The 14,870-nt window shown below is 44.9% G+C and overlaps 1 protein-coding gene across 7 annotated transcripts in view; it reads right to left on the bottom strand.

Moving 5' to 3' along the window:
* The window catches only part of Vinc (vinculin), a 78,153-nt gene extending 65,670 nt beyond the window's left edge, over nt 1-12,483 (bottom strand). For 3 of the 7 annotated variants that reach the window (XM_077693196.1, XM_077693198.1, XM_077693199.1), the window contains exons 1-2: nt 12,195-12,483; nt 1,378-1,500 (exon numbers count right to left, since the gene is read on the bottom strand). In XM_077693196.1, coding sequence (XP_077549322.1) covers nt 1,378-1,500; nt 12,195-12,251 — 180 coding nt within the window. In that variant the 5' untranslated portion in view covers nt 12,252-12,483. The remainder of the gene's footprint in view (nt 1-1,377; nt 1,501-12,194) is intronic. The other 4 variants (XM_077693197.1, XM_077693201.1, XM_077693200.1 and 1 more) reach the window with 4 other exon arrangements.
* Between the last annotated feature and the right edge of the window lie 2,387 nt (nt 12,484-14,870).

Raw genomic sequence — 14,870 nt, 5'->3', positions numbered from 1 at the left:
TTTCTGCAGGTGCATTTGTGGACCACAATGCCCTTACATCTGCGCAATGTTCCCACAATCCATCCAGACACACAGGCCGATTTCCACAACTTTTTGTCAAACACCACGTTTCATTTGGCACGGTTTAAAAATCTGTGATAATGAACCTTGACTCTGCGGAGATGTACATGTTCACCAAAAAAAAATATATACTATTCCTATTGTCATAAAGACAGCTGAAATTCAGCCCTTCCAGGGCTATTTTACTGCTTTCTGGCTGTTTTCTAGTGGCTCACTCATTTATTGACAAACCCTAGCTGCGTGACACCTATTGTGATACTACACAACACTGTTCTTTTTTTCTAAGTATGTCACATGCTGTGAAAAACTTGTAAAAGATAGAAAAAAACACAGCACCGACAGTATTCTCTAGTTCCACTCAAGCTCAGCGATAGAGCCCGGTATAGCAAAATTGAAATAGTTTACTGCTGCCCGGAAGACAGTCTCTGATTACAGAAATTCAACTGCAAGCCCCAACTCAAGGCACAGAGTGCAATATCATCATCACCACCAGCCTGTATACACCCACTGCAGGGCAAAGGCCTCTCACATAGATTTCCCAATTATACCGGTCCTGTGCTAACTGCGACCAATTTGTCCCTGCCAACTTCTTGATCTCATCTGCCCATCTAACTTTCTGCCGCCCCCTGCCACGCTTGCCTTCTCTAGGGATCCACTCTGTTACCCTTTTAATAACCAACGGTTATCTTGCCTTCGCATTACATGCCCTGCCCACGTCCATTTCTTCTTAATTTCTACTAATACGTCCTTAACATGCAAGTCGATATGTTTGTGTGCAAAGCAAGGTTTGTGAAAGACCCACAAAAACCTCAATGAACAAAAAACAGTACACTACTGCTCAAAGGTTTCCTCTGGTAAACCAAAGGGGAGCTTTAAATTATTTTATTATGAAAACTTAGGAGTAAGTTGTAGTTTGTTTTTTCTTTGCAAATTCCAAGTCAGAGTCACCTAAAAAGCAGATGCAGGCCATTTCATTTTGAATAGAAGCAAACTGTACAATAAACGAACACAGAGGTGCCGTATCCCTTTGCAAGCCTTCGTGAGTGCATCCATCCCATTCCGGTGAACACAAGACAAATCCAGAGCATCCCAACGACCCCACTCTTCAGAGACTACCACTTCCAACAGACCAAGCAGGCTCATGCATTCAAAGAGAACCCGTTAAAACGCAATGCGCAGTCGCAGGGACCACAGTGACAACCGCAATAGCCCTCAGCATTTCCAAGTTCCACCCATGCTTTTCCCCCCTCAAGCAGTCCAGTACACTGAGCCAGCCCTCAGACGTCACAGCCAACCAACCAAGACCAAACGTCTTACGGCTTGGTATCCCGTGTTTATGCTGCTCAGAAACCGCATTTCCCTTTCAGAGCGCACAAACGTCTTTCTGCTAACGCGGCCCCGTCTTTGCGTGGGCCCTTTCCTTCCAAAGGAACTCCTCCGCTGAAAAGCCAAGCAACAGGGCATCCTGAACAGAGTTGCCGAGACCATCGGGGAAGATGTCGCTACCACCAGCCTGTTGACTTATCATCAGTTACAAGCTTCAAGATGTCTTAGAGATAACGCATAGAAAACCCATTAGAAAACCCTCGTCTGTCAATTTTTTAAGGACGACAGTCTTTCTTGGGCTACTTAAACGCGAAAATTTGGTCTGTCTGTATGTCTGTCTGTCCATCTTTAACTCAATTCAGCCACCCGGCTAAAGTGAAACAGAACGTGCACAATCAGTTTATATACCCACAGCCAAATCTAAACGTCTAAGGCCGGTGGCAATGTTCATACTTGTCAACATTGTTGAACAAGAACAAAACATTATGCAAATGTGAGCCAGAAAATCAATACGTAAGTGATATTTGCAGGGTTCCTTTATAAAATAAAAATGCATGGATGCTTGATTTTTACGATAGCAAGTGAAATACTACATCCACTGCAGAAAAAACATTCACTCTGTCACCTGCATTTGCCCGCACCACTATAGCTTCTGGCGGCATTTTAAAAAATTGAATGGCAACAGTTACGAAATGTTGCACTAGAAAGGTTCCCCATTCCGCTTGGAACCCATGTCGAGAAGGGCCACGTAGGCTATGAAGGCCACAAAGTAGGGCACCTCATTCATGCACGTATCTGCCGTACGGCAGCGCTGGCATCGAGGCAGCCGGCCTGGAGCAGTGGAACGCAGTATATTTAAACTGACTTGAGCAAACTTCTAGTGTGTTTACCTAGGGAGGAGCATGACGGGAGAGGAACAGCATGAGAGGTGAGCGGAAAGCGGAGGGAGGCATTTACTTGGCAAATTTCGACGTAAGACGATCGCCTTTTGTCGACATTCACAACTATAGGAGCAGATACGTGGCCGATTTTTTTTCTTCTGTTGTTTGACGTTTGCACTGTGAAAGCATCAAGGCAGTTTGAATAAGCCCTAACCAGTGAGATACCGTTAGGGTGCGGGCAAAAATGTTTACTCTTTTGCGATGAGGCGTTCACCATCAAACTTATTGAGGTATGAGCCAGAAAGGGAAGCGTTTTTAACTTGCTGCCTTATGGTGATTTTGTGGAGCTTATCACTATTGAGAATTTCTACTGCGGCATATTGTTTTGGTTAAATCTAGTCCTGCACCTACAATGAACGATATTTTTTAAATTGGTTATTAAAACCTGTCGCACTTGCAATAGGCCCAAGTATTGCTGCGAACACTATCACTATAATGTCAGGGATCAGCTGGTTAGTATAAATGTGCCAATGGTTTACAAACTAAACTTCTTATGCAATAGCTCCCCATTACTTGCTTAATTAAGTAAAAGTACCTTTTGCGTACCAAACTGTCTACACGCATGCCACTAAAATATCAGCTTCTTAATAAGTTCAAAAATTTCTGAAGTTATGATGAAAAATTGGGGTTGCAATTTAGTGTAATCTCAGAAATGAATATACGGAGATGGGATTACCGCTTCTACAGCCATGCCCTTTGTTAGTTTTTTTTTAGCATTTGTTACAAACAAAATTAGGTAGAAATAGGACACGACGTGTATATACCTACAACCATGCATATATTACGGGCGAAGCCCCTTACGGGATTGGACTTTCGGCGTCTCCTGTCGTCGTCGTAATTGTCGGCTCATATAGTCATGGTACTAAAAAAACACCGGGACACTTGTTTACGCCTCGCAATGGAGCGCTTTGTAACACGTACTAAAAAAAACTGAGACACTCGCGCTAGAGAGCTCCATGCTTCAAAGACAAGAAACTTTTACAGCAAAGCTGTATACCTCTACCCCCAAACGGTTGGCCAAACCGCCAAGGCGCCAAAAATACACTTACACACTGTATGCTTCGGGGCGAAGCATACAGGTTTCACATTAGTGGAGATGGCCCGGGATTTTTTCTTCTTCACCAAACGTTTAAAAGCAGCCTGTCAAATATACTCAAACCTGAACATACGCACTGTACCTGTTCAAATAATGAGTAGTAATTATTTATAATGCCGCACACCTTAAACCAACCCAGCAGAACTTTCAGCTCCCACACGCCAGCTTTTAATTCACAGGGGTAGTGGAAAACAAAAGCAGGAATTCACCCATAGCTGGATGACTCCCTCCAACAGCATCAATTCAAATTTACAACAAAATTTGAAGGTAATCTAGAGTAGGAGAAAGCTAGCCAATAGAGCCAAATTCTTCAAATTGCGCTACCATGTGAGAAATCCACTCCGGTGCTATGAGGTGCAGCATAGAGTACCAAGAGTTAATAGAGATTTGTAGCAGAGCAGAGAACCGGTTCCGGTACAGCACCCGGTAGGCGACCGGCACTACTGCGCGTGCGCAGTGTCAGAAAAACTGGTTGTGCGCATGTGCAGATGTACCGCGTACCATACCGAGACCGGTTCTCCGCTCTGCTATAACTCTCTAATTTAAACCACCTGGAGTTCTTTAAAGGGGTTGTGAAAACAAAATGTAACTTTGTCCAGTTTGAAAGTAGTAGTCTTTGGTAACTCACTCAGCTCCATTCCACTCCATTCCAGCCATGAAACATGTTTTTTTAACCGAAAAAAAAAAATGAAAGTGCTCAAAAACCTTCAAATTTTGTGTTGTGGTGACGTAATAAGCCAGGAGGGGCGTAATTAACGGCCAGCACATAAATAGTAGTATTCAATGTGTAAACTCCATATTAGCATTCAAGTAATGCGATGAAATGCAACTACATGTTTTATTACACTTGCCCAGACATGTTTCCTAACCCTGGCTTAGGTCGGCAGCCCACAATCGCACGCACAAGAAATCTGTGATGTCATTGAAAAGTCGCTGGAAAGTGGCTAGTAAGTCGCCACAGGTTCATACATTTTCTTTAATATCTCTATTATTTCTTTGACGCTTGCAATATAGTTGGTATCATTGGTTTTTCAATGAACCACAAACTTGTATTTTGTCTTCATGGCCCCTTTAATGTGCACCAAAACCACGTACACACAGGCGCTGTTGTTTTTGATCTTCACAAGAGCAAAACAAGTGACCATAATTTTCCTGACCAACTTGATTTGGTCTTTTCTTTTCCACTCCATGAGCGCTACGGAACTGCTCTTTTTTTTTTTTTGCCCCTTCTAACACTTTAAGCCATTGTCTTGCTCACAATTCTCACTGTATAACACAAACTTATGGTTTTGCTTACACTCTTTGCTAAAGTTAAAACCTGGGTCGATGACAAAGTTCCAGGTCCCCCCCAAAAAAATAAGGATATGTACACTGCATAACAGACTGACTTCAAGAAACGTTTCAAAAAAGCCGCCCTTTTCAGAAATCACTCAACCGGCATTGAGTGATTTCGTATACTTCTACCGTCGCTCATACTTGCAACAGTGATGGCACAAGGCGGTGCATTTAGGAACAACCGGCAATCCCTGCAGTCGGTACAAAGCGGAGGACTGCTTCGAAGATATTCGGTGCTTATCTCATGACCCCGGGAATTCGTATCCGAAAAAAAGTCACCGAGTGTCAAGTATGGAAAAGACATGCCTGAACTGATAACGACCTTTGCATATCCATTGTGAAATAGTGTGTCTGAGATATGCAACGTCTGCAACGTTCAAGGGGCTGTCGAGGCTGTCATCGCTTCAGCATGACGTGTCAGTGTTGAGTGCTGTGCTTAGCAAAGGCTAATGGTGGCTCCAACTCGATATGCGAGCTCTTATCACCATCAGCAATGGCAGAAGAAAGGACGCCCATAACATTCTTTGAAACCTTTACCTCCACAGTGAGACCCTGTGGGTTAAAATCAGCATAACCTGGTGTATGTAGGTGGTGCCGGCCATATAGTGAGGCAAAATGACAACCAGTGGTCCACCAGGGTGACAGAGTGGATACTGAGCAAAGGGTCAAGAAGAAGGGGAAGGCCAACAATTCGATGAAGAGATGGGTTAAGAAAAATGGTGGGAACGAGTGGACTCGAGTGGCACAGGACAAGAGGGTTGGAAGATGATGGGAGAGGCCTTTGTCTTGCAGAGGACATAAATATGATGATGATATGAGAATGGTGGTGAAGATGATGATGACCACGATGTAAAAGATGGGTGTGGCAAACAGTGGTATTTTGTGGAAGCATGAAAGCTTTGTTGCTAACACAAGACACGTGCATACAAGAGCACACGCGAAATTGAAAGTAATAACTCTAAGGATCTTCTTATAAGCGGTTGCGGCATTTGAGTTCCAAGTGAAGCCCACACAGCTGAGTGCTCATGAAGCGATTACGTTTAAAAAAGCAGCAAATGTCTGCTCGGGGCCCACAGAAGTCAATTTACCATTGGTGTAGGCACTACGTTGACAAATCTAATGCCTTTATAAAGTAAGTTGTCTTTTGCGTGGCAAATACTTTTTCTGGACACTTTTCCAGCTTATTCCCTTTTCTAAATTGCCATCGGCACAAAACATTATACTAACAAGCTAACACTTGTACATGGCAAACTGGTTTTTTGCCACGCCGATACTTTTTCTTGCATGTTTGTATGACTTATTCCTATTTCTAAATTGCAATTGCTAAATGACACTATATATTAGCTGTTTTTGCTATGCCACTATTTTTACTTTGTGCAGAGCAAAATGGTTTTCGACTGGCAGGTACACCGTGCCAGATGATGCAAGGTGCACAGGTGACAAAAAATCTCATAATAAATAAATTAAATCGACCCGCCGCGGTGGCTCAGTGGCTAAGGTGTTGCGCTGCTGAGCACGAGGTCGCGGTTTCGATTCCCGGCCGCGGTGGCCGCTTTTCTGATGGAGGCGAAAAGCAAAAACGCCCGTTTGTACGAGGTTTCGGCACACGCTAAAGATCCCCAGGTGGTCAAAATTAATCCGGAGCCCTCCACTACAGCGCGCCTCATGGCCTGCGTTGCATCGGCGCGTTAAACCCCACAATCAATCAATCAATCAATAAATTAAATCTCAGGTAATAAATCTCGTTTGTCGCCTCACACACCAACCTTCTTCGCGGTGTGACGTCACAGAGCCATGGCAGCACTGGCGGTGCTGGAGACTGGCAACAAAATAGCAAGGTCAACCAGACACATCCCGTTAATGGTGTCGGTAGGAATTATTAGAGAGTTATAGCATGGTGTAGAACTGGTTCCAGTACAGTACTAGGTAAGCAACAGGCCCCACCAGGTGTGTGCAGGCACAGGTGTGCCGACCGTGTACCAGGTGCAGTAACACGGCCGGTTCTCCTCTTTATTGCTGAATAGCAGTGGCTCGAAAAAAGCAGGCAATCAGCCAGCACAAGCCTACAGTTACCAAACATCATCTACGTCAAACAAAGAGTGGCTGTATATGAAAGCAATGTCACGCATGCACTCAAGTTTTTCGCGAGCATGACCAAGTGAAGCTGACATCCACACAGTCGTTTCTACCTGCTGCCTCTGCGTATTCTGAATCAGCATAGCTTCACGCACATGTTTCGCTGTTTTTATTCACTAGTTAAAGGGTCATGCTGGGGTATACAAATTTTGTTTAGAGCCACTTTTTCAACAGCATTGTTCAGTGAGTACAGAAGACGGCGTCAGGCGTTGCATCCCTATCTACTTTTCCCTGTGGATTATGACAAAAGGGGAATTTTGTCCTTGTTGGCGTGTAGTCAGGGGAGACCGCCTAAGGCCACGCAGTTAAGTATTCAACAAAACTCTTGGTCAGGGGGTCATATTTTGAAGCTAAAATCAGTCACAAACCAAGTCAAAAATGGAATTTGACGTCGCATAACCCATACAAGTTCCATGATCAAAAAAATGTTCGACGTTGCATAACCCAAACGGGTTCCATGTTCAAATAAATTGTTTGACGTCGCATAACCCATATGGGTTCCATGTTCAAATAAAATGTTTGACGTTGCATAACCCAAACGGTTCTATGTTCAAATAAAATGTTTGGCATTGTAACCCATAAGGTTCCATGTTCAAATACATTGTTTGACGTTGCGTAACCCATACGGGTTTCATGTTCAAATAAAATGTTTGACATTGTGTAACCTATATGGGTTCCATGTTAAAATACATTGTTTGACGTTGCATAAACCATACAGGTTCCATGTTCAAAACCATGTTTGACATTGCGTAACCCATACGAGTTCCATGTTCAAAAAAATGTTCGACGTTGCATAACCCAAACAGTTCCATGTTTAAATAAAATGTTTGGCATTGTGTAACCCATAAGGTTCCATGTTCAAATACATTGTTTGACGTTGCGTAACCCATACGGGTTTCATGTTCAAATAAAATGTTTGACGTTGCGTAACCTATATGGGTTCTATGTTCAAATACATTGTCTGACGTTGCATAAACCATACAGGTTCCATGTTCAAAAACATGTTTGACATTGCGTAACCCACACAGGTTCCATGTTCAAAAAATGTTTGATGCTGCATAACCCACACAGGTTCCATGTTCAAAAAATGTTTGACGCTGCATAACCCACATGGGTTCCATGTTCAAATAAAATGTTTGGCATTGTGTAACCCATAAGGTTCCACGTTCAAATACATTGTTTGACGTTGCGTAACCCATACGGGTTTCATGTTCAAATAAAATGTTTGACGTTGCGTAACCTATATGGGTTCTATGTTCAAATACATTGTCTGACGTTGCATAAACCATACAGGTTCCATGTTCAAAAACATGTTTGACATTGCGTAACCCACACAGGTTCCATGTTCAAAAAATGTTTGATGCTGCATAACCCACACAGGTTCCATGTTCAAAAAATGTTTGACGCTGCATAACCCACATGGGTTCCATGTTCAAATAAAATGTTTGGCATTGTGTAACCCATAAGGTTCCATGTTCAAATAAATTGTTTGACATTGCATAACCCATACGGGTTTCATGTTCAAATAAAATGTTTGACATTGTGTAACCTATATGGGTTCCATGTTCAAATAAATTGTTTGACGTTGCATAACCCATATAGGTTCCATGTTCAAAAAAATATTTGATGTGTAACCCAGACGGGTTCCATGTTCAAATAAAATGTTTGACGTTGCAAACCCACACAGGTTCCATGTTCAAAAAATGTTTGACGCTGCATAACCCAAACGGGTTTCATGTTCAAATAAAATGTTTGGCATTGTGTAACCCATAAGGTTTCATGTTCAAATGCATTGTTTGACGTTGCGTAACCCATACGGGTTTTGTGCACAAATAAAATGTTTGACATTGAGTAACCTATACGCATTCCGTGTTCAAATACATTGTTTGATGTTGCGTGACCCATACGTGTTTCATGTTCAATAAAATGTTTGACATTGTGTAACCTATACGGGTTCCATGTTCAAATGCATTGTTTGACGTTGCGTAACCCATACGGGTTTCGTGCACAAATAAAATGTTTGACATTGAGTAACCATACACATTCCATGTTCAAATACATTGTTTGACGTTGCGTAACCCATACATGTTTCATGTTCAAATAAAATGTTTGACATTGTGCAACCTATACGGGTTCCATGTTCAAATAAAATGTTTGACATTGTGTAACCCATTCGGGTTCCATGTTCAAATAAAATGTTTGAGATTGCGTAACCCATAGGGGTTTCTTGTTCGCAACTATGAACATGGAACCTGTATGAGTACCGCACCGTCAAACATTTTATTTTCTACTTGGTCAGTGACTGCGATTTTAGACTTCAAAACCTAAAGCTAGAGTAAAAAACAAAACTGATGCAAGCAAGAGGCGAGAGGCGGCATCTGTTATCACCCCAAAACATCATGCGATGACTTCACTCCCTTTCTGTCCACCGTGTTTTGAAGGATGGGGCGAAAGGTGGCTACCCAATTCTGCAGCCATGCACCTCGAGCCAACGTATTTGGCCATTGAACATCTAAATACGATTCATGACTAATGGCGCATTGCCTCGCCTCTCAACACGGGCACCATAAGCTCCCGAGAGAAGAGGGTGCGAACAAAATTTCGCGGCTCTTCCCCTGACACGATGAAAGAGCAGAAAATGAAAAGCCGCACACGCGGGGCCGTAATCCGAGACGCGCCGTTCTAAAATTGGCGCACCGGCGGCGGGCACGGAAACCGTGACCCAGCTGAGCAGATGGCGCCACCAACAGGGCCTCTCCAAAATGGCGGTTCCGCTTCGTCTGCTACGTGGCTCCGTCACTCGCACGTCTCCTGCCACCGCTTAGTAGATTCGAGTGAACCTTCACCCTTTTTTTCTGTTTGTCCACTTGGTTCTACCGTTCTTTTTTACCCACCTCTTGGCGCACCCCATCCGTCTCCGCTGTGCCTGGCGCCGCCGATAAGACGGCGACAGACGATTACCGCCGCATCCTCCTCAGTTTGGCGCAAGTTTCGGTTCGTACTGCTTGTGCAAGCAGCGCTAAAGCACCTATAACTCGAAAATTGGGTTTATGTGTTTTCACTAGTACTACACCAAAGACAAAGACTCCTTAGAACAAAGGCCTAGCCTGACGTACAGTACAAACCGTTAAAGTTCAGAGCTCCTTTTTTTTCTTCTTTTTTGTAGTGAATACAACGGGTGCAGCTAATCAATCACGTTAAACTGGCTCATGTTTGGAGAAACTAACCAGCCAAATTTAGAGTTTGCAACGTTGAGCTTTCCGTATTAGTCTATTATCCGGACGATAATGGTCCATTCCGCATTATTCCATTAGTCCATTATCCGGCGTAACTTGGTGAACAGCTCTACTTGCGTTGATTTCGGGTCACGGCACTTACACGACTGCCAGAAAAAAAGCATACTCAGTTTCTTTCCCGCATGACATCTACCAACCTTCTTTTTCCCGAAGGATGAGTTGTGCCAGGTTGCCAATACAAACAGAAATTTTAGCACGGGCCGCCGTTCCCCTCGAACCTTACATGGACCGAAAATTAAACCCGAACACTTTTGAGGCCCAGATGTTCCACCCTTACAGCCCCGTCGCCTTTCTAGAATTAAATCCCGCAGTCCCTAGCTACGTGGTTATTATAAAGCGTACTAGAAATACACAAACGGAAAGAATCAACACAGAACAAGTGCGCGCCATATTCAGGGCGCAAGAGGAACGCCTCGACAGAATTTGGCTTCTGCTCAAGCCCGACACCTACAGATTCTGTCGCGCATACGTGACGTCACGAGCTTCCAGTGTCGTTCTCTCGCACCTGTGTCGTCACTGTAACAGGTAACGGCTTTTACTTGTTTCCAATGTGGGCAGCGAAGCGATCGAACGGAATACGTCGCCCGCGCACCGAGCCCACGCATCAAGACTCTCGCAATCCGAAACGGTAGCGTCTCCCACTTCATTACTCGCACGCGTAATTAGAAATACTTCTACACTTAGGCGCTACGTATTTATCGCTTTAAAATCCATGCGGCTCAGGCTGTGGTAGTCCGGGATACTGCCGTTTCTTGAAGACGTGCACCTCCCGGGGCGCACGTTCTTCAGCGCTCACCTCAGTCGAGGCGTCACAGTGCCAAATAATAAAAGACAGGCAAACGACCGGGAGCGCTGGCTTAAAAATAACAAAAGACGGGGAGCGAAGTGGCATAAAAAAGAAAAACAAAAAAAAGGATGGCGCAGCCGACCGCGCGCACCTGTCACCAAGCGGCGCCGAAGCGTGAAGGTAGCTCCTGTTAACTTAAGGAGAAATCTATCAATTCGACAGTTCTTAAAGGTTTTAACAGGCCTTGCTGCACCTGTGTACTCTGCACAGCGCCGAAATTGTCACTAAAACCGCGTCAAGCAGCATGAAACAAGGCATCCGCCAAGGAACGTCATGAAAGTATGAAAGTCGTCTGCTGGCGCGGCGCGTTACGATAGCAGACGACATTTCCTGTCGAGGCATCGATGATGATATCATCGGACGATGAGTACCCCCATGACCACTCCTTTTACGATTCGTGGTGTTCTTATACACTGCACGAAGTTATTTTGGCGCGTAAGCTGCACTGCGTTAACCCCAAATCCATTTAAAATGAACGCAATAAAAACTGGAGTGCTAGCAATCGCACGGAAACATCGACACCACCAACAAGCATCCGCACGGAGTCGTCTGTGCAAACTCGGCGATCGTGCAGAATTACCAAACAACACGACGGAGCATATTTTTACGCAGAAGTAACCCGATCTCGGCAGTATATTTGGCACTGAATCGCAAACAAAAAGCCAGACGCCGTAAGCGTGGCTTTGCACCGCAGCGCGGCGCGTGCGATATCCGACACCGGCCAGTTATGTAATAAATCTCTTGACACTGCCGCGCCTCGCGCAATCAGCGGCCGCCGACGGTGAGCGCTGCGTCCTTGGTACGGGCCGCTTAGCACGATATCCTTCCAGTGTCATTCACACGGAGCTCTGTTTCACGTCAGACGCTGCGAACAATGGCCCGTTTGTGCAGCAGGGGCCCGGCCCCTAGGCCTTGCTCCGTGCTCTTCAGCGACCTAACGCTGCACCGCGTCTATCCGGCAGTGCATGCCTCTCCGGACGCCAGGTCTCGCGCTACATAACACTGGGCACTACTTCAAAGCACCCCCTACCTGAGCTGGCGCCACACCTGGCCGAGCGCAAATGCCACGATAACGAGCGAAGCGTGGGTCGTCTGCACACCGATTGCAGACGAGCCTCCGCAAAAACCCTCGCTTCGGAAACACGGCCAGCGCTTACCTGCTGGGCTACGGGCTCGAGGATGCTCTCGATGGTCTTCGTGTGAAACACCGGCATGTTCGGCTGCGATTATCGGCGCTGTCGCGCACCGCACAACACTGGCAGGCTACCGAAATCTGAGCACACGACGCGGACCGCTGACGAGCCGCGCAAATTATCCCCGAGGAACCGCTTCGTCGTGCGCCGAAATAATAGAGCTTTGGAGCCAAGCATAAACACACACGCCCTGCCCGCGGAAAACAAGCGACGGAGAGCGCCTATTTCGGCAAGGCCGACGGCGGCGTCCTCTGGAGGCCAGAAGCGCCAGAAGTCGCTTGCGACCGGAGACTGAAATCTCTCCGTAAACTTTTCCCTTCCGCTCGAGCCGAGAAGTAACGAGTCCGTCGCGTTATTGGCTCTCGTGTATCTTCTTCTGAGATCGAAATTTTCTTAAATGCGACCATCAGTCGTTCCTTTCGCGCCATTTCCGAGCGCACCGAAACTGCCGAAATGAAACTGAAACTTGCGGAGCGTCCTTCGGCGAAAACGAAAGTGACCCCTTTTCCCTTACACGGACCGAATCGTGGGTGCGCTGCGCTGAATAAAGCGTGCGCGCGTTCGACGTCAGTAGGTGCCGTGTCGAATGTTCGGTCGAGACTCGAAAGGGGAGAATAAACCGCCCTTGCGCGACGCGAAAAGAATTCAAACCAGTTCGCGAAACAGCACGCGCGCGCGTGCAGACGACCTTGTATTCGCAAGTAATAAAAAAAAAATCAGACAGGTATTTTTTGTTTTTATTTATGTAGCTCAAATGAGGTAGCAGCGCGTTAACAGCCACACATAGTGCTGCCAGTATGCGCCTGAAGTTGCAATTATACTTTTTTGAGCTATAATAACTGTAAGAGCTCTACGAATCAACACTCCGTACGCTGTAGATTGCCTGGTTTAGGATGGCTGATGCACAGAGTGCTAAACAATAAACTAGACCCTTTGCAATATTTTCTAAAAAAAAAACGTCGGCCCCTGCGCGCCAAAATTTCGCACAAAAATCGCGTTTCATCGAGCATTTTCTTCTAAAATACTACCGTCAACAGAAGAGCCCTGGTTTTTCAGCCGTCCATTAAAAATGTTTTCGAGCATGAAGGCATGCCAACCTTAACAGTCCCGATTTTCCCCACAGATACGTGTAAAACCGGAAAAGCTAGCCTAAACGAAAACAGGTTTTTATATTTATTCCACAGCAAAAAATACTAGCTTTGTATGCGCCCGCAGACGAAAACAGGCTTTTATTCGATCGCAAGAATGCTATAGTATATAGTCTGCGCCCATAAACAAAAACTGGTTTTTATTCGATAGCAAAAATGAGAACATTTTGGCTGCATTATTTTGGAAAAAAATAACACCAGAAAATGTGACTTCCGTGAAAATGTTGAGTACAACCAAGCCGGCCACTTCTCAAAAAAACTTCCCCGTTATGAAAAAAACAAAAACAAAAAAAAACTGTGAGCACAGGGTTAGAAAAGCGGCCTCCCAGCCTTTTTACATCCTTAACCTTCACAGAATTTTGCAGCCTTTTTTTAACAAATTGCTACTTTCTATAAGCACAAAAATAGGCTACTGTGCTTGCACTTTGAGAAATTTCCACACAAGCTGTCCACCGCAAGCAGCTAGCCAAGAAAGCAGTTCAATAACGCCAAACTCTATTTGGGGTAAAGGCTGCAGCCATTCAGTTACAGCATACCCAGTTTACAAGCAACTCCATTGCAATTAACGCAAATTACGAGGCATGCAGTGCCAGATGAAGATGTGCATTTTTCGACAGATGATTATTTCTAGTTTTAGCTTGCAGTTTTTTTGACACCAGTCAACAAATAAGCAATGCCACTTTTAAAGCCTCTTCACTGCTGTCATATGTAGTCCAGCCAAAAATCACTGCAGAAAAGCCAACTTTCCCTGACGATGATGATGATCGTGGGTAAAGAAAAATTAAAACGCACCCGTGGTAAGAATCAAACCTCGGTGCCTCGCATCATGAAGACATCTACAGACGACGTCATTTCGGCACGGTAGAAAGAAGTTTGAATTTTGAGAGGGGTGCATAACATGCACAATTAGACGGCAAATGCACCCCTCCGTCTAACGACAATGATCACTGAATGCTAGGGAAAAAGCAGGGAATGCCAATTTTAATAAAGCACTATAGAGCCCAATTGCAGTGCAGCAAACAGTCCGTTCACTTCGGGGTTTAATTTGTTTCGTGTTGGACTTGATTTTGGAAAGCTTTTCATTCCCGGGTAGTTGATTTTTAGGCTGTACTAGCGCAGGCACGAAGTTGATCACTGATCTCATGTTCAATCAGATCACAAGAGCAACACAACACGACAGGAGTTTCAAAATGTTTTTATTCCGAAGTCATAGTCACGTCACTCGATGCTCATACACGACCGCACAACTTGCCCCTTTTGTTTCAACGCGAGCACTTTAAATAGCCATTCGAATAAATAGTGATAACACAGGCCGACAGCTAATGAATGCCAAACAGCAACTGGAAACAAAAAAAAAAGGATAACAATGGTTCAACAAACATATAGCTGGTCGGGTGGGTGTGGGATGGGCATGCGCTTGCAATGAGGTATGAACAAAAAAACATTACACAACAGAGGCTTACAGGGTGGTAGCTTTTAACACAAATTTTTA

The sequence above is a fragment of the Haemaphysalis longicornis genome, unplaced genomic scaffold, assembly GCF_048455015.1.
Source record: "Haemaphysalis longicornis isolate Haplotype H1 unplaced genomic scaffold, Haemaphysalis longicornis Haplotype H1 scaffold_12, whole genome shotgun sequence".
In the NCBI taxonomy this organism is placed as follows: Eukaryota; Metazoa; Arthropoda; class Arachnida; order Ixodida; family Ixodidae; genus Haemaphysalis; species Haemaphysalis longicornis.
Note: the sequence above shows the minus strand (reverse complement) of the source record. Positions and strands in the feature narration are given on the sequence as shown.